The sequence below is a fragment of the Hemiscyllium ocellatum genome, chromosome 10 (assembly GCF_020745735.1).
Source record: "Hemiscyllium ocellatum isolate sHemOce1 chromosome 10, sHemOce1.pat.X.cur, whole genome shotgun sequence".
Taxonomy (NCBI): domain Eukaryota; kingdom Metazoa; phylum Chordata; class Chondrichthyes; order Orectolobiformes; family Hemiscylliidae; genus Hemiscyllium; species Hemiscyllium ocellatum.
In genome coordinates, this window is record NC_083410.1 from 76,672,097 (window position 1) to 76,691,267 (window position 19,171).

The 19,171-nt window shown below is 41.8% G+C and overlaps 1 protein-coding gene across 1 annotated transcript in view; it reads left to right on the plus strand.

Annotated features, from left to right (window-relative positions):
• snx14 (sorting nexin 14) overlaps positions 1-19,171 on the plus strand; it is a 217,068-nt gene that overhangs the window by 146,487 nt on the left and 51,410 nt on the right. Inside the window, exons 22-25 of the mRNA XM_060830993.1 lie at positions 251-291; positions 3,179-3,298; positions 7,633-7,756; positions 15,962-16,126. Coding sequence (XP_060686976.1) covers positions 251-291; positions 3,179-3,298; positions 7,633-7,756; positions 15,962-16,126 — 450 coding nt within the window. The remainder of the gene's footprint in view (positions 1-250; positions 292-3,178; positions 3,299-7,632; positions 7,757-15,961; positions 16,127-19,171) is intronic.

Below are 19,171 nucleotides of genomic sequence, written 5' to 3' on the forward strand. Positions count from 1 at the left end.
TGTAATTTCCTACTATATAGCTAAATCGCAACACAGGCTGGAGGGAATGAGAAAGTATGAACTGACAATGAAAGCTGAAAGTATTAGTGAATTTGGTAACGAATACTCAATGGATATAACAAACACTTAAATTGTAGAGAGAAGTTGTTTGAATAGAGCTGGAGTACAAACCACTTGGAAACAGAATGCAATAATTTGTTAATAACTGAATTAGGATTCCTCAAATATGCTATGGTGTTATCTGTTATAGGGAAGATTATCAAGTCTGTCCCTGGAAAACTCATCAAGGAGGTAAGTTCCAATATCTTTTTTATTTACAGTGATTCATCTGCACAATATTGTCAGTCAAGGTGAGCAGATCACATGTTCCCAGGTTTTCACCTAGAATGGATTGCTGGGGAATGTACAAGAGTAATATTTCACAAACGCCCATTCAGTTTTGGAACTGTTTCATTTAACATAATCAGTGCATTTGGAAATGAAAACTGCCACTACCTTGTGTTTGATACACTCTTGAATGATTTCAATAGAAAGTGTAATTGTTCAATCTACAGACAAGTTAAGAAAAATGTTGTTAGCCCAGATTTGATCTACGTGCACATTGAACCTCAGAGACACAAATAGGAACTTGATAGTACGGAATCTGCTGAAAAAAAAAATTTTGTTGAAGCCTTTCGTTGTGGTCAGGATATTTTACAAGAATACAAATCCAAAGGGAAAACCATAAGAGGAGAATCCTAATTGTTTAGAAAATAAAATCTGATACGTAGAGACGTTGCTATGGAGACTGCATCCATTAATGTTGATTGACTGGTAACAGCCAGGCTTTAAAATTTTAAACCAGGTTGGTTGACTTTGATTCATCAAGGTATTGTCCTGAGAAATGAACCAATGAATGACTCTCTTTTCTGTTGCAACAGGCAATTTACCAACTAATCGATATTCTTCTCTTATACAGTATAAATGTTAGTTTTCCCTTTGAATTTGTTTGTACAAAATGTCCTGATGAAATGGAAAGCTTTAGCAGATCTTCATTTTTTTTCATCAATTCTCTAGTTCTTAATGACCAAATGGCTATTTATACACCTGATACATATGTACAAAATAGACAAAATTTGGAAAGCAGCAACATAGTTTATCTGCTCTTAACTGTAAATTAAGCTTTCAATTGAATTTTCTTAGTAGTGTGTTAAGTTCAAGGCTTTCCCTGTTTTCATTTTCAAACTTACTGCTAAAGTGAGATAGTCCTAAGGTTGAATGTGAATTTATGCAAAATGAGATTAACTATTGCTTTTCACCTTTGGATAATATTTCCTCAATCATCTTTATAACTTGGTCTTGCCATGAACTGATCTGAATATATTCCTTGAATATTATTGGTCAATGCCACATGTATCACCTTTAGGAAGAGGGTCCTAATATACAGACCATTCTCATTAATGAAAACTCAGAGGAAATCTTGCTGTCAATCTGTCCAAACCTCCGTGAATAAGCTGATCCATTTGTTATGTTAGAAGATTCCTAACTGACTTCACGTTTAAACCATAACTTGCAGCTAGTAGAAATTTGAAACAAGTGAGAGAAACATTCAGCAAGTCAAAATTTTGACAAAGGCTCCAGCTTGAAATGCTGAAACCTTTGTTTATCTCAATAGTTGCTGCTGAATTTTTGAGTAAGTTTTTTTTTTGTTTGAGCTTATTCTTTGCACTCAGCTGAACTCAATCTGCCATGTGATGTTGCAAGTCTGTTCTGAGCTGCAATCAACCCACTTGGCCGAGGCCTTTGATGGATTGTCATTGCAACTCATCCTTTTTATGAATGTGCATCCGTTGAAATTCTGACTGATGTTAATATGATGGAGGAACCTGGTTAGGATCAGTTTATTTATGACATGACAAATCTAGTAGTACAAAGGGCCTGTCAGAAACTGATAAGTAACTCAGTCTGATAGCATCTTACAATTTTAACTATTAACTTTGTCACATGGTCAGGCCAAATTCATCCTAAATAAATTTGTTCAACTGATCATCAAATTGCAATAATCCAAAATAATAAATAAAATTAGAATTAGAGTTTAGGTTTTATTGTCACATGTGCTCATGTACGGAAGTAAAGTAAAACGTTTACAATGTCACCCTCATGGTGGTGTACCTAGGTACAAACCTTGCTACGAAGAGAAATAAAGAAAGAAAAGGTCACTTTACCTTAGTGATTCATAGGTAAGTTAGAAAATAAGACATGCAGCTAAAAGAATAAGCCTACAGTCAGACAAACAGATTACAGATAAACATTACATTCAGTTGAGGGGCTTCCACATGTAGTCTGACTGGCCCCTCAAGCCGCTGACTGCCTGCACCAGTCCCCAGTCCAACAAATGTCCCTGCTCTGCTCAATGCCTCCAGCTCCCTGTGCTCTGGGCTCAAGCCTGCTCTGCACCACTCCATTCAGGCCCTCAGCTGCTCCAAGTTTTGTTTTCTTTTAAAAAAAGCAACTTTAAACTCTTAGTAAAAAAAAAAGATGAAAAAGGAAAGAAAAAGAAAAAAGCATACGGATGGATGAGCCCCGAGCTAAGGAGACTGCATTTAGGATGAAGAATGATCAATTGTTTTAATTGGTTCGTTGCCTAAATAGGGCTAGTGATGCACTATTTCATGCACATCTGAGTAAGTGAACCACGAGTTCTTTTTTCTGCTGCATTCATGTGCTTGGTTCCAAGGTGCTGAATATGCTTTGCCATTCACGTGACAACCTTTTTGGTTATGTGCATATGGGCAGATTGTTTAACTATGGGGTTGAAGCAAACAAAGTGGTGTGCAGTTCTTAGCAGGCGGTGCTGGATCGCTATCAGAAGCTGGCATGTATATCATTTTTCTCTAGAATGGAGGCCAAATTGTTGTCTATTTGCTGTTGCACTGACCGAGATCTGACAACTCCATGTGACTTTCTCTAGCTATTGTTCATTGAAACTATAACTTCTATGAAGTAGAAAATGTATTTGTTCGATATTTTCTTTAAAGAAGCTATTAATCAAATTGAAAAGTAACATAAGTACAATGGCATTCCCTACGCTACTTTATATTTAGCTGCACCTTCCTCATTTTATGTCTGCCTTTCTTTCAAATTGTACAACATGTGCAGCATGTATAAAGCTGCATTTATTTCCCTGTTTCGGTTGCAGAAAGGCCAACATCTGGAGTCATTCCTCACAGCATTTATTAACTCCTGTGAGGCTCCCAAACCTAAACCAAGTAGACCAGAACTCACCATTCTCAGTCCTACTTCGGAAAACAACAAAAAGGTAAATTTGAGAGCCAGTATATTTGGCAGGTAATTTGTGGGAAGAGCCAATCAATGTTACATATTGACCTTTTTTTCTTAAATCACACTTGGTAATTCAGTGCTTGCTGAAATTGTAACACAATTCTTATTCAGTAGATTCTTCAGAGGGATCACTGGATCTGAAATATTAACTCTTGATTTCTATCCACAAATGCTGCAAGACGTGCTGAGCTTTTCCAGCAAATTCTGTTCTTGTTTCTGATTTCCAACATCTGCGGTTCTTTCAGTTTTTTTTAGATATTCATCATCTACTCTGCAGTTGAGATTATATTATGATTAACATTTGCAATAGACTCCCAAATGTTTGTCCATGTATTTGGTAATCTCAAAGTAATGAATAATTGTGATGAATTTAATCATTTTGAACTTGGACACTTAATTTGAGACTTGGCTAATGTTAAACTTTGGAAGGTGGCGATGCTAGTCTATTGATCTTTGATATGTGATTATGTAGGTGTATGATGGCTATTTGAAAAATTCACACTACAATTTGTAGTTTAACGAGAAGCAAATCGTCAGCGAAAAAGTTGAAGTAAATGCTTTCACATTGCAACTTTGCGAAAAACCTAATCATTTTCAAAATTAACACTGTTTAATAATATTTATATATTGCAGCAGCAACTGTCTACCACACCTATTTTCAAGAGTCAGGATTTAGTGCTGTTTTTGAGAAATGTATGTCTAGAGGACATTTCAAATTCAGTAATAATTCTTCTCTGCTATATTCCAAATTTATTTTAGATTTTTTTAATGGATATGAAGGTATTTGAGAGATATGGGGATAACTCAGGAAGGTTGAATTGAGGTGGATCATTCATGATCATCTTTGACAGTCAGGGTAGTCTTTGCCAATGCCCAATAAAAAAAGCTTAAAGATTGTAAGGTGGATATTCCAGGAATGATGCCGCTGATCAAACCATTTAGTTTCAAACAAAACAGCAGTGATTTACAGACTACCAAATGAAACACAAGCAAGAGAAAACAGAATTCAGAAATACAACTATTTGAAAACCGGACTGACATGATATCCTCCACGCTTAACAAAGAGCTGTTCCGATTTTCTGTAACATCCTATAAACACATCCCTTGATTCAAACACAGGTTCTTACAGGGGAGAGAGATGGCAGAGAGAATCAGCCAGGGATCATTGGCCGAAGCATGGAACTCTCTTTTCACTGCAGCCGCTTTCTTTGACTAGTAGCTTTGAACAGACCGCTTGCTAAAAACTAAACCAAACGAGAAAAATCCCTGAATTGGGAGAACTGGTCACTTCCCTTTCATTGTACAAATGTTTTCAAAAAAAATCTGAAAGACCTTTTCCCTGATTATTGCCTTAGGCACTATCTGTTAGCCAGAACCAAAATGGCCTAATTCTAGACAAATCCCCTCAATAACAAGTATACCGTTTTGGATACTGTTCTGGGGGACAACGTACCAGGGATACAGGTCTCTGGCACAGAGTCTGTCCCTGTTGCTCAAAAGGAAAGGGGGGAGAGGAAGAGAGCATTAGTCATTGAGGACTCCATAGTTAGGGGGACAGATAGGAGATTCTATCGGAATGAGAGAGATTTGTGATTGATGTGTTGCCTCCCAGGTGCAAAGGTCCGTGATGTCTCAGCTCGTGTTTTGGGCCCCTTAAGGGGGAAGGGGAGTAGCCCCAAGTTGCGGTCCACATAGGCACCAACAACATAGATAAGAAAAGGCATGGGGATGTAATGGAAAAATTCAGGGAGCTAGCTGGAAGCTTAAAGCTAGAGGAAACAGTTGTTATCTCTGGTTTGTTACTCATGCGACATGCTAGCGAAGCTAGGAAAAGGGAGAGAGAGCAGTTGAACACATGGCTACAGCGATGGTGCAGGAAGGAGGAATTCAGATACCTGGATAATTGGGGCTCATTCTTGTGTAGATAGAACATCTACAAACAGGGTGGTCTACACCTGAGCCAGAGGGATATCAATATCCGGGGTGTTGGGGGAGGTAGATTTGCTAATGCTCTTTGGGAGAATTTAAACTTATTCAGCAGGGAGATGGGAACCTAAACTGTAGTTCCAGTGTCCCGGAGGTTGAGAGTAGTGAGGTCATGAATAAGATTTCAAGGTCAAGCAGGCAGGAATGTGGTTTGACGTGTATCTACTTCAATGGCAGGAGCATCTGGAATAAGGTGGGTGAACTTGCAGCATGGGTTGGTACCTGGGACTTCGATGTTGTGGCCATTTTGGAGACATGGGTAGAGCTGGGACAGGAATGATTGTTGCAGGTTCCAGGGTTTAGATGTTTCAGTAAGAACAGGAAGGTTGGTAAAAGGTGTGGGGAGTATTGTTAGTCAAGGACAGTGTTATGGTGGCAGAAAGGACATTTGATGAGGACTCGTCTACTGAGGTAGTATGGGCTGAGGTTAGAAACAGGAAAGGAGAGGTCAACCTGTTGGGAGTTTTCTATAGACCTCCGAAGAGTTCCAGAGATGTAGAGGAAAGGATAGTAAAGATAATTCTCGATAGGAGTGAAAGTAGCGGTAACTGTTATGGGGGCTTTAACTTTTCTAATATTGACTGGAAATACTATAGTTCGGGTATCTTAGATGGGTCAGTTTTTGACCAATGTGTGCAGGAGGGTTTCCTGGCACAGCATGTGGATAGGCCAGCAAGGGGCGAGCCCACGTTTTATTTGGTACTGGCTCATGACCAGGGCCAGGGGTTAGATTTGGAGGTAGGTGAGCACTTTGGTGATAGTGACCACAATTCAGTTATGTAGGTATATACTGCAAGGCAAGAGTTGTAAGTGGGGGGAAAGGCAATTATGATGTGATTAGGCAAGATTTAGAATGCATGGGATTGGAAAGGAAACTGCAGGGGATGGGGACAATAGAAATGTGAAGCTTGTGCAAGCAACAGATTCTGCATGTCCTTGGTAAGTACGTACCTGTCAGGCACAGAGGAAGTGGTCAAGCGAGGGAACCGTGGTTTACTGAAGAAGTTGAATCTCTTGTGAAAAGGAAGAAGGAGGCTTACGTAAAGATGAGACATGAAGGCTCAGTTAGGGCGCTTCAGTGTTACAAGTTATCCAGATGGAGTTGTGGATCATGCAGAAGGATGTTGTAGGTTACAGAGGGACATAGATAAGCTGCAGAGCTGGGCTGAGAGGTGGAAAATGGAGTTTAATGTGGAAAAGTGTGAGGTGATTCATTTTGGAAGGAGTAACAGGAATGCAGAGTACTGGGCTAATGGTAAGATTCTTGGTAGTGTGGATGATCAGAGAGAACTCTGTCCATGTGTACAGATCCCTGAAAGTTGCCACGCAGGTTGATAGAGTTGTTAAGAAGTCATATGGTGTGTTAGCTTTTATTGTTCAAGGGATTGACTTTCTGAGCCATGTCGGCATATTGCAGCTGTACAAAACTCAGGTGCGGATGCATTTGGAGTATTGCATAGAGTTCTGGTCACTGCATTATAAGAAAGACGTGGATGCTTTGGAAAGGATGCAGAGGAGATTTAATAGGGTGTTGCCTGGTATAGAGGGAAGGTCTTATGAGGAAAGGCTGAGGCCTTGATGTCTTTGTTGGAAAGGAGATTAAGAGGTGACTTAATTGAGGCATACAAGATAATCAGAGAGTTAGATAGGATGGACAGTGAGAGCTTTTTTCCTCTGATGGTGATGGCTAGCACGAGGGGACATAGCTTTAAACTGAGGGCTGATAGATATAGGACAGATGTTAGAGGTAGGTTCTTCACATAGTAATAAGGGCATGGAATGCCCTGCGTGCAACAGTAGTAGACTCGCCAACTTTAAGGGGATTTAAATAGTCATTTGATAAATATATAGATAATGATGGAATGGCGGAGGTTAGATGGGCTACAGATCGGTTTCACAGGTTGGCACAAGATTGAGGACCGAAGGGTCTGTACTGTGCTGTATTGTTCTATGTTCTATGTCCTAAATCGGAACCTCTGCTTTTTACAACCCCTCTTGGAAAAAAAAACAAGGACAACATAATCTCATCATACATGTTCATTTTATTGTACACAATTTGAGGGCAGATTGACTAAAAATGTCAGATTCTTTGTATACTTACTCACTTCCTATCAATGTTCAATTTTCGTTTTATAACACTTAAGGCATCTTACTTGGTCCTCTGACTCACTCACACCATCATGAAAAATATTAGTTGCAGTTTTTCCTGTTTAAAATGCATGAATAATCATGGAAAGTAAATGATAGCAGGTGTAAATGTGAAGTACCATGTTTAAATATTGTAGAAGGGATGAGGTTCATCAGTTAATATTGCCTTTCTTTCAGCTTTTTAATGACTTGTATAAAAATAATGCCAATCGTTCTGAAAACACAGAGAAGAAATATAACCAGAACTACTTCATGGAAATGATGACGTTAGATGGTGTTTACGATTATCTGATTTATGTGGGTGAGTGAGTTTTCTGACTGTCAGACATTCAACCTGAAAATTGCATTTATAGAAAACTGCATCCTCCAGACTTGTGGCTCCTTGAATGTGATATCATGCTTTACATTGATACAGTTGTCCAACCTTAACATGACTTCTACATTTATTGTGGATGCAGGCATAGCAGAGTCAGATGGTCATCTGTTATGAGATCACTATTGTCTTTTTGCTGAGAGTCTTTTTTAATGTAACACCAATAACTTTGATTGAACAAGTAATAAATAATTCTGCCCCGTAGTGTTATGTTTATAGTTTGAACGTTGCTTTCCATTTCATGCCGTCATTGGACCACTATTACACTATCATTTTAAGCCTGCTTGCTGACAGTTATAGGAATGTAAGAGCAGGAATAGGTCATTCTCCTTCCTATCCAGTTCTGACACCTCAATCCGAACATGGCTGATTCGGGCCTCAACACCACTTAGCTATCTTGGCTCTATATTACTTGCTCTCCTTAAATATCAATTAATCTTTACTAAAGGTCTTATTTCTGTGTCCACACACTTTTGATGGAAAGAGTTCAGATTTTCACCAAGCTTTGTGTGAAAAATGTCTTTTCTAATTTTACTCTGTAACCAGCTGGATCAAAAGATAAGAAGGGCTCATGCCTGAAACATAGATTCTCCTGCTCCTTGGATGCTGCCTGAACTGCTGCGTTTTTCCAGCAACACATTTTCAGCTCTGATCTCCAGCATCTGCAGTCCTCACTTTCTCCTCAAATGATAAGATACCTTGTTAAGAATTATTTCATTAGAAAAAAAAGTTTCTCTTTACGTATCTAACAAAAGCAATTTGTTCTCAAAATTAAAATTAATATCATTAGACAGCTACTTGCAGGTAAATGCACATTTAGAACGTGGTAGCCTTTTAAAAGTACAATAGTGAGAATTCAGGAACAGCATGCCCACCTTAGAATGAAGGGCAAGGACAGCAGTTATAAAGTCATGGAGATGGACAGCATGGAAACAAACCCGTCCATATCCCAACCCAATCTAGTCCCACCTGCCAGCACCCGGCCCATATCCCTCAAACCCTTCCTATTCATATACCCATTAAATGTTGCCTTTTAAATGTTGTAATTGTACCAGCCTCCCCGACATTCTCTGGCAGCTCATTCCATACATGTACCACACTCTGCGTGAAAACGTTTCCCCTTAGGTCACTTTTATATCTTTCCCCTGTCACCCTAAACCTATGCCCTCTAGCTCTGGATTCCCGACCCAGGGAAAAGACTTTGTTTATTTATCCTATCCATGCCCCTTATAATTTTGTAAACCTTTATAAGATCACCCCTCAGCCTCTGACACTTCAGGGAAAACAACCCCAGCCTTTTCAGCCTCTCCCTGTAGCTCAAATCATCCAACCCTGGCAACATCCTTGTAAATCTTTTCTGAATCCTTTCAAGTTTCACAACATCTTTCCGATAGGAAGGAGACCAGAATTGCGCACAATATTCAAACAATGGCCTAACCAACGTCCTGTGCAGCCGCAACATGACCTCCCAACTCCTGTACTCAATATTCTGACCAATAAAGGAAAGCATACCAAACGCTGCCTTCACTATCCTATCTACCTGCGACTCCACTTTCAAGAAGCTATGAACCTGCACTCTAAGGTCTCTTTGTTAGCAACACTTCCTGGGACCTTACCGTTAACTGTATTAGTCCTGCTAAGATTTGCTTTCCCAAAATGCTGCACCTCGCATTTATCTGAATTAAACTCCATCTGGCTCTTCTCAGCCCATTGGCCCATCTGGTCCAGATCCTGTTGTAATCAGAGGTAACCCTCTTCGCTGTCCACTATACCTCCAATTTTGGTGTCATCTGCAAACGTACTAACTGTACCTCTTATGCTCGCATCCAAATCATTTATGTAAATGACAAAAAGTAGAGGGCCCAGCAGCGATCCTTGTAGCACTCCACTGGTCACAGGCCTCCAGCCTGAAAAACAACCCTCCACCACCACCCTCTCTGTCTTCTACCTTTGAGCCAGTTCTGTATCCAAATGGCTAATTCTCCCTGTATTCCATAAGATCTAACCTTGCTAAACAGTCTCCCATGTGTAACCTTGTTGAACGCTTTACTGAAGTCCATATAGATCACATCTACTGCTCTGCCCTCATCAATCTTCTTTGTTACTTCAAAAAACTCAATCAAGTTTGTGAGACATGATTTCCCGCGCACAAAGCCATGTTGCCTATCCCGAATCAGTCCTTGCCCTTCCAAATACATGTACATCCTGTCCCTCAGGATTCCCTCCAACAACTTGCCCACCACCAAGGTCAGGCTCACCGGTCTATAGTTCCCTGGCTTGTCTTAAATGATCGAAATATACACCAATTTCAGGCTGGTCTTGAGTCTCTCTATTGAGCACTCAAACTGTGACCACTGAATCTAGACCTGAAACAGACTGGTGAATTTCTACAGAGGCACAAGCTACAAAATCGTCCTATTTGAATGCCTATTTTCCTCTAACTATCACAACACATTGAGGCATAGCATCAGTTGAAATATTGGAGAATATGGAACATCTAATGTTCCTTCATAAACTCAACACATAAAATTGTATTGATTATATTGTCAAGTTGATCAAAATTATGAGTTGCTTTTGTCCTTTCCCTGGTAAGAAAGGTTTTATCGCCAAGGTCATAAGCTTCAGGTATTGGTTTGCTCAGTCTTTTATGTTGACCATTTCTGCAACATTCTTGTCAACAAAGATTATTTAAAAGCAAATATATTCACAATTTAAACATCTCTACTTAGGTGAAGATATTGATAACTCACCTGTATTGGTCATTTTTTGCATGTAACTGCTGACATTTGCCTCACCTCCATAGTCAGCTCATTCATTTGAAGGGAAAAGTCAGGCAATTTTAAAAGTTGCTTGAATCAGGTAAATTTAAAAGTAAGTGTGGAGAAGAACAGGCAGGATTAGGTTAATGAACATGTTGGAGTATGTCTGAAGTGTATTTATTTTAGTATAAGGAGTTAACAAATTAGACAGATGAACTTAGAGGCTGGGTTGGTACGTGAATTTACAATGTTGTAGCCATTATAAAAAACTTAGTTGAGAGAAGGACAAGACTGGTAGCTCAACATTCCAATATTTAGATGTTTCAGGTTGTGTAGATATTGATATCGATAATCCACAAAATTTCCAATTCATCTCTTCCTCCTGTGATGTGTTCGTGGCAACATAGAACTGTACAGCACAAGAATAGGCCCTTCAGACCATGTTGTTGTCCTGAACATGCCGCCAAATTAAAATAGTCCCTTTTGTCTGCCCTTGGTCCATATCTCTCTTCCTTGCATATTTCTAAAAGCCCGCTAAGTGCCCATATTTTATCTGCCTCCACCACCACCTGTGGCAGCGCATTCCAGGCACCTGCTACGTTGTGTAAACAACTTGCCCCTCCCATCATCTTTGAACTTTTCCCCTTTTATCTTAAATACATGCCCCATAGTATTAGACATTTCAACTCTGGGAAAAAGATTCTGACTGTCAACCCTACCGATGCATCTCACATTTTTATAGTTTCTCACATCTCACATCTATCAAGTTTCCTCTCTGCCTCTGCCGCTCCAAAGAAAATAACCCAAGTTTTTCTAGCCCTACTTTTAGCCCTGACTCTAATCCAGGCAGCATCCTGGTAAACCTCTTCTGCACCCTCCCCAAATCCTTTGTGTAACGTAGAAACTAGAATTGAACACAATTCTCTTAAGTGTGGCCTAACCAAAGTCTTAAAAAGATGCTTCATTACATCCCAACTCTTGTACTCAATTCCCTAATCAATAAAGGCAAGCATGCTATGAGCTGCTTTTACTACCCTATCTATTTGTGTGGCCACTTCTAGGAAGCTGTTGACTTGAATCCCAAGATCCCTCTGTACATCAATGCTGTTGAGGGGCTGACTCTTAAGTGTAAACGTTTCCTTTACATTTGATCTCCCAAAGAAGGACAGATCGCACCTTAATTGGAAGGGGACTAATATACTGGCAGAGAAATGTGCTAGAACTGCTTGGGAGGATTTAAACTAGTAAGGTGGGGGGTTGGGACCCAGGGAGATAGTAAGGAAAGAGATCAATCTGTGACAGGTACAGCTGAGAACAGAAGTGAGTCAAACAGTCGGGACAGGCAGGGACAAGGTAGGACTAACAAATTAAACTGCATTTATTTCAATGCAAGGGGCCTAACAGGGAAGGCAGATGAACTCAGGGCATAGTTAGGAACATGGGACTGGGATATCATAGCAATTACAGAAGCATGGCTCAGGGATGGGCAGGGCAGGCAGCTTAATGTTCCAGGATACAAATGCTACAGGAAGGATAGAAAGGGAAGCAAGAGAGGAGGGGGAGTGGCATTTTTGATTAGGGATAGCATTAAAACTGTGCTGAGGGAGGATATTCCCGGAAGTACATCCAGGAAAGTTGTTTGGGTGGAACTGAGAAATAAGAAAGGGATGATCACATTATTGGGATTGTATTATAGACCCCCCCCCAAATAGTCAGAGGGAAATTGAGAAACAAGCTTGTAAGGAGACCTCAGTTATCTGTAAGAATATTAGGGCAGTTATGGTAGGGGATTTTAACTTTCCAAACATCAACTGGGACTGCCATAGTGTTAAAGGTTTAAATAGAGAGGAATTTGTTAAGTATGTACAAGACAATTTTCTGATTCAGTATGTGGATGTACCTACTAGAGAAGGTGCAAAACTTGACCTTCTCTTGGGAAATAAGGCAGGGCAGGTGACTGAGGTGTCTGGGGGAGCACTTTGGGGCCAGCGACCATAATTCTCTTCGTTTTAAAATAGTGATGGAAAAGGATAGGCCAGATCTAAAAGCTGAAGTTCTAAATTGGAGAAAGGCCAATTTTGACAGTCTTTGGCTAGAACTTTTAAAAGCTGATTGGAGGTAGATGTTCGCAGGTAAAGGAACAGCTGGAAAATGGGAAGCCTTCAGAAATGAGATAACAAGAATCCAGAGAAAGTATATTCCTGTCAAGTTGAAAGGGAAGGCTGGTAGGAATAGGGAATGCTGGATGAATAAAGAAATTGAGGGTTTGGTTAAGAAAAAGAAGGAAGCATATAGACAGGATAGATCGAGTGAATCCTTAGAAGAGTATAAAGAAAGTAGGAGTATATTTAAGAGGGAAATCAGGACGGCAAAACGGGGGCATGAGATAGCTTTGGCAAATAGAATTAAGAAGAATCCAAAGGGTTTTTACAAATATGTTAAGGTCAAAAGGGTAACTAGGGAGAGAATAGGGCCCCTCAATGATCAGCAAGGCAGCCATTGTGTGGAGCCACTGAAAATGGGGGAGATACTAAATGAGTATTTTGCATCAGTGTTTACTGTGGAAAAGGATATGGAAGATATAGACTGTAGGGAAATAGATGGTGACATCTTGCAAAATGTCCACATTACCGTGGAGGAAGTGCTGGATGTCTTGAAACGGTTAAAGGTGGATAAATCCCCAGGACCTAATCAGGTGTATCCAAGAACTCTGTGGGAAGCTAGAGAAGTGATTGCTGGGCCTCTTGCTGAGATATTTGTATCATCGATAGTCACAAGTGAGATGCCGGAAGACTAGAGGTTGGCAAACGTGGTGCCACTATTAAAGAAGTGCGGTAAAGATACAGTGTGGAAGCTAAGAAAAAGTACACCATATGTCTCCCGAGGCGACAAACTGTGTGGAGTTTGCACATTCTCCCCGTGTCTGCGTGGGTTTCCTCCGGGTGCTCCGGTTTTCTCCCACAGTCACAAAGATGTGCAGGTCAGGTGAATTGGCCAAGCTAAATTGCCCGTAGTGTTAGGTAAGGGGTAAAATGTAGGGGTATGGGTGGGTTGCGCTTCGGCGGGTCGGTGTGGACTTGTTGGGCCGAAGGGCCTGTTTCCACACTGTAAGTCTAATCTAATCTAATCTGCAACTGTCCTATATCTCGCTCTATCCTTTGACAACCTTCTCCACTGTCCACAACTCCACCAATTTTCTTTGAACTTACTAACCCAGCCATCTGCATTTTCATCCAAGTCATTTATATATATATCACAAACAACAGAGGTTCCAATACAGAACCCTGCGGAACACCTCCAGCCAGAAAAATGCCCTTCCATCACTACTCTCTGCCTTCCAAGCCAATTCTGAATCTATGTGGCTACGTTACCATGGATCCATGCATCTTAATCTTTTGGATGAGCATCCCATGAGGAATCTTGATGAAAGCCGTACTAAAATCCATGTAGACAACATCCACTGCTGTATCCTCATCGATCACCTTTGTCTCCACCTTGAAAAATTCAATCAAGTTAGTAAGACATGACGTGCCCCTCTCAAAGCCATGCTAACTGTCCCTAGTTAGGCCATGCTGGTCGAAACATGTCAATCCTATTCCTAAGAATTCTCTCTAATAGCTTCCCAACTACCAGTGTGGGACTCACTGGTCTGTAGTTTTCTGGATTATCCCTATTCTTCTTCTTGAACAGAGAAATAACACTAGCTACTCATCAGTCCTCCTGGACCCCTCTAGTTGCTAACAGGGTTACAAGAATAGTGGTGAAGGCCCCAACAATCTCCTTTCTTGGCTCTCAGTAACCTTGGATAGATCCCGTTGGGCCATAGAGACTTATCCACCTTAATGCTCTTCAAAAGACCCAACACCACTTCTTGCTCGGTCTCAAAATACCCTAGCATATTAGCAAGCTCCACACAAATCTCACTATCCTGCGTATCTTTCTCCTGGGTGAACACTGGCGTAAAGTACTCATTTTGAATCTCATCCACATCCCCTGCCTCCAAGCACAAATTCCCTCCTTTATCCTTTAGTGGTCCTGCCTTCTTTGTCATTATCCTCTTGTTTTAATAGAATGCCTTAGGATTTTCTTTAACTCTACTTGCCAAGGTCATTTCAATACTCCGTCTTGCTCTCCTAATTCCCTGCTTTCCTGCTTTCTTTATATTCCTCATGGGCCCTGACTGGTTTTAGTTTCCTAAACCTTACATTTGCTTCTTTTATTCTTTTGACTAAATTCATTGTGGGCAGCACGGTGACACAGTGGTTAGCACTGCATCCTCACAGCCCCAGAGACCCGGGTTCAGTTTCCGCCTCAGGTGACTGTGCAAACTCCACACAGCCATTCTCCCCGTGTCTGCGTGGGTTTCCTCCGGGTGCTCCGGTTTTCTCCCACAATCCAAAGATGTGCAGGTTAGGTGAATTGGCCATGCTAAATTACCCATAGTGTTAGGTGAAGGGGTAAGTGTAAGGGTAAGGGGATGGGTTGCGTTACGGTGGGTCGGTGTGGACTTGTTGGGCCGAAGGGCCTGTTTCCACACTGTAAGTAATCTAATCTAATCTAATCATAACTTCCCTCCATCCAAGGGTCCTTTACCTTGTCACCCTCAACCTTCCTCCTTACTGGAACATGCCCATCCTGAACTCTGATCGATGTCCTTATTCCTCCTATCTTTATCTCCTCCAACTCTACTGCATTTGTGATCTCTGCTTTTCTCCAATTCTGATCTTATGTGCATCCTTAATGCCACAGTTGGTTGTCACTCCTTGAGCTGCCTATCTGTTTGGGGAGTCCTTTCTCAAGCCTCCCTGCCTCTCCCTTCCTCCTTTGACTAAGCATTTGACCAAACAGTATTACTTTTGTACACTTAAATTCGTCCTTTAATGCTCTTGTGTAGTGTGTTTTACAGTGTTAAAGTTGTTATGTCGGTGCAATTGTTCAAGTTCAATGTTAGTGCAAAGAATGCATGAGGAGCAATTGCAAAGATGAGCAAAACTACAAGGAAAATACGCATTTGGATACCATTTAACACAGTGGGTATTGTTGGATCAAATTTAATAATGTTGACCTAGTCTTGTCTACACATAATGAATTGCATACATTTATTTGGGATAAAATTGGAGAGAGCTTATGGAAAAATCCTACTTCAGGCTAGATACGGACATCACATTACAGGTAGCTTGAGAGTTGCTGGTTTGTCCATATGGGAGTGCCAGGAGCCACATTGCTGTGCTTGTTTCCTTGAATCCTGTCATTTTTTTAACCATAAAAATAAATCAACCGCTAAGAACAATGGTGGTCAGAGCCAAAATGCTCAAATATATGCTGCGTTTGGAGATGAATTTATTTTGCTAATCATTTTCGTCTTGAATTGCAGGACGTGTTGTTTTTCGCATGCCAGACTGGTTGCATCACTTATTAATGGGTGGACGGATTCTCTTTAAGAACACGCTTGAAGCATATTGTGACAATTACCTTCAGTATAAGTTGAGCCAGTTGTTACAAGAACATAGAGTGGTTTCCCTTATAACTCTGCTCAGAGGTGGGTCAATGATAATGGTTCGTTTTTGGAAGATGTTCATTCTTTCAGCTGGCTAACCCTCAAGCTCTGAAATTCTCTCCCTAAACCCATGCACCTTTCTTTCCTCCATTAAACTCTACCTTTGATTAAGCTTTGAGTCATCTGCTAGAATATGTGGTTCATTGTCAAAATGTTCTTCTTATTGCTACCATTTGAAAATCCTGGGGCATTTTTGCCATGCTAAAGAGGCCATATAATTGCAAGTTGTTGGAATACAGAAATCCTAGTAAATCTTTCAGTTGGACAGTTGAAACTGGCAGGTATAATATTGTGAGTATAACAAAGATGTGGCTGCAAGGGTGTTAGGACTGGGAAATGAAACATCCAATGATGTGTCCTTTCAAATGGACAGAGGGAATGGGCTTGCCTTGTTAGAAAGAGATTAAGTTAAATTGATAGTAAGAAATAATATAGAGTCATAAAATGTTTGGTTAGAGTTGAGGAACTGCAAAGAAAAAGATATCTTGTCAGACTTATTGTATAGGTCTCCTAACAGTAGTTAGGATCTGCAGAAGAAAACAAGCCAGGAGATAGAAAAGGCTAAGAAAGGCATAATTCCAACAATCATGGAACACTTCATACGTAAGTGGTTTGAGAAAACCAGGTGGTAGTGGATCTCAAGAAATGGAACGTTTGAGGTTTTGCTTGGAGCAGTTTGTGATAGAACCGACTAGGGAACATGTAATCTTGATTTATTGATGGGTAATAAGGTAGACTTAATTAGGGAGCTGAAAGTGAAGGAACCCCAAGGGCGCAGTGGCTGTAATATGATGGAATACACCCTGTAGTGTGAGTGAGAAGCTGGAATCAAACGTAACAGCATTACAATTGAGTAAAGGGACTACAAATGCATGAGGGAGGGGCTGGTCAGAGTTAATTAGAAGGGGAGTCTAGCCTGGCAGGGAAGACACTGGAACAGCAATTGCAAGAGCTTGGGAGGCAAAGCAGAAATTCATCCCAAGGAAGCCGAAATATGCTAAGGGAACCATATCAACCATGGCTGACAAGGGAAGTTGGGGACAGCATAAAAGCAAAAGAGAAACGTACAATGTGTGATTATTGGGAAGCCTTTAAGAACCAGCAGAGGAGAACATAAAGAAATGGTGTTCAAGATTGGTGGTGGTGGGGGATCGAAAGAGAAGATGAAATATGAGGGTAAGCTAACTAGCTGTATAAAAGAAGATTGCAAGAGTTTTTTTAGATATCTAAAAGGTAAAAGAGAGGCAAGAGTGAACATTGGATTGCTGGAAAGTGATACTGGAGAAGTAGTAATGGGGAGCAAAGAAAGGCAGACAAACTGAATAGGTAAAAAATGAGGTCTGCAGATGCTGGAGATCACAGTTGAAAATGTGTTGCTGGTTAAAGCACAGCAGGTTAGGCAGCATCCAAGGAATAGGAAATTCGACGTTTCGGGCATAAGCCCTTCATCAGGAATGAGGAGAGGTTGGCAGGCAGGTTAAGATAAAAGGTAGGGAGGAGGGACTTGGGGGAGGGGCGATGGAGATGTGATAGGTGGAAGGAGGTCAAGGTGAGGGTGATAGGCCGGAGTGGGGTGGGGGCGGAGAGGTTAGGAAGAAGATTGCAGGTTAGGAGGGCGGTGCTGAGTTGTGGGAACTGACTGAGACAAGGTGGGGGGAGGGGAAATGAGGAAACTGGAGAAATCCGAGTTCATCCCTTGTGGTTGGAGGGTTCCTGGGCGGAAGATGAGGCGTTCTTCCTCCAACCGTCGTGTTGTTATGTTTTGCCGGTGGAGGAGTCCAAGGACCTGCATGTCCTCGGTGGAGTGGGAGGGAGAGTTAAAGTGTTGAGCCACGGGTTGGTTGGTCCGGGCGTCCCTGAGGTGTTCTCTGAAGCGTTCCGCAAGTAAGCAGCCTGTCTCCCCAATGTAGAGGAGGCCACATCGGGTGCAGCGGATGCAATAGATGATGTGTGTGGAGGTACAGGTGAACTTGTGGCGGATATGGAAGGATCCCTTGGGGCCTTGGAGGGATGTGAGGGAGGAGGTGTGGGCGCAAGTTTTACATTTCCTGCGGTTGCAGGGGAAGGTGCCGGGAGTGGAGGTTGGGTTGGTGGGGGGTGTGGACCTGACGAGGGAGTCACGAAGGGAGTGGTCTTTGCGGAACGCTGATAGGGGAGGGGAGGGAAATATATCCCTGGTGGTGGGGACCGTTTGGAGGTGGCGGAAATGACGGCGGATGATACGTTGTATACGGAGGTTGGTGGGGTGGTAGGTGAGAACCAGTGGGGTTCTGTCTTGGTGGCGGTTGGAGGAGCGGGGCTCAAGGGCGGAGGAGCGGGAAGTGGAGGAGATGCGGTGGAGGGCATCGTCGACCACGTTTGGGGGAAATCTGCGGTCCTTGAAGAAGGAGGCCATCTGGGCTGTGTTTGAAGGAGGCGGCCATCTGGGCTGTGTTTGAAGGAGGCGGCCATCTGGGCTGTGTTTGAAGGAGGCGGCCATCTGGGCTGTGTTTGAAGGAGGCGGCCATCTGGGCTGTGTTTGAAGAAGGAGGCCATCTGGGCTGTGTTTGAAGAAGGAGGCCATCTGGGCTGTGTTTGAAGAAGGAGGCCATCTGGGCTGTGTTTGAAGAAGGAGGCCATGAATAGGTACTTTGTGTCAGTTTTCATAGTGGAAAGTTCCAGCAACATAATAGAACTTCAAAAACAGTCAGGACAGAGGTAAGTGTCATGGCCATCACTAAGGGGAAGGTGCTGGGGAAGCTGAAAGTTCTGAAGGTGGATAAGTCCCCCAGACAAGATGGACTACACTCCAGATTTCTGAAGGAGATAGTTGAGGAGATGATAGCGACATTAATGGTAATCTTTCAGGAATCACTGAAGTCGGGAAGATTTCCAGAGCACTGAAAAAAGCTTAATGTAGTACCCTGGTTAAAGAAGAGGAAGGCAGAAAACAGAAAATTATAGGCCGGTTAGCTTGAACTCAGTTGTCGGTAAGATTTTGGAGTCCATTACGTAGGATGGGATTGTGGAGTACTTGGACGCACATGG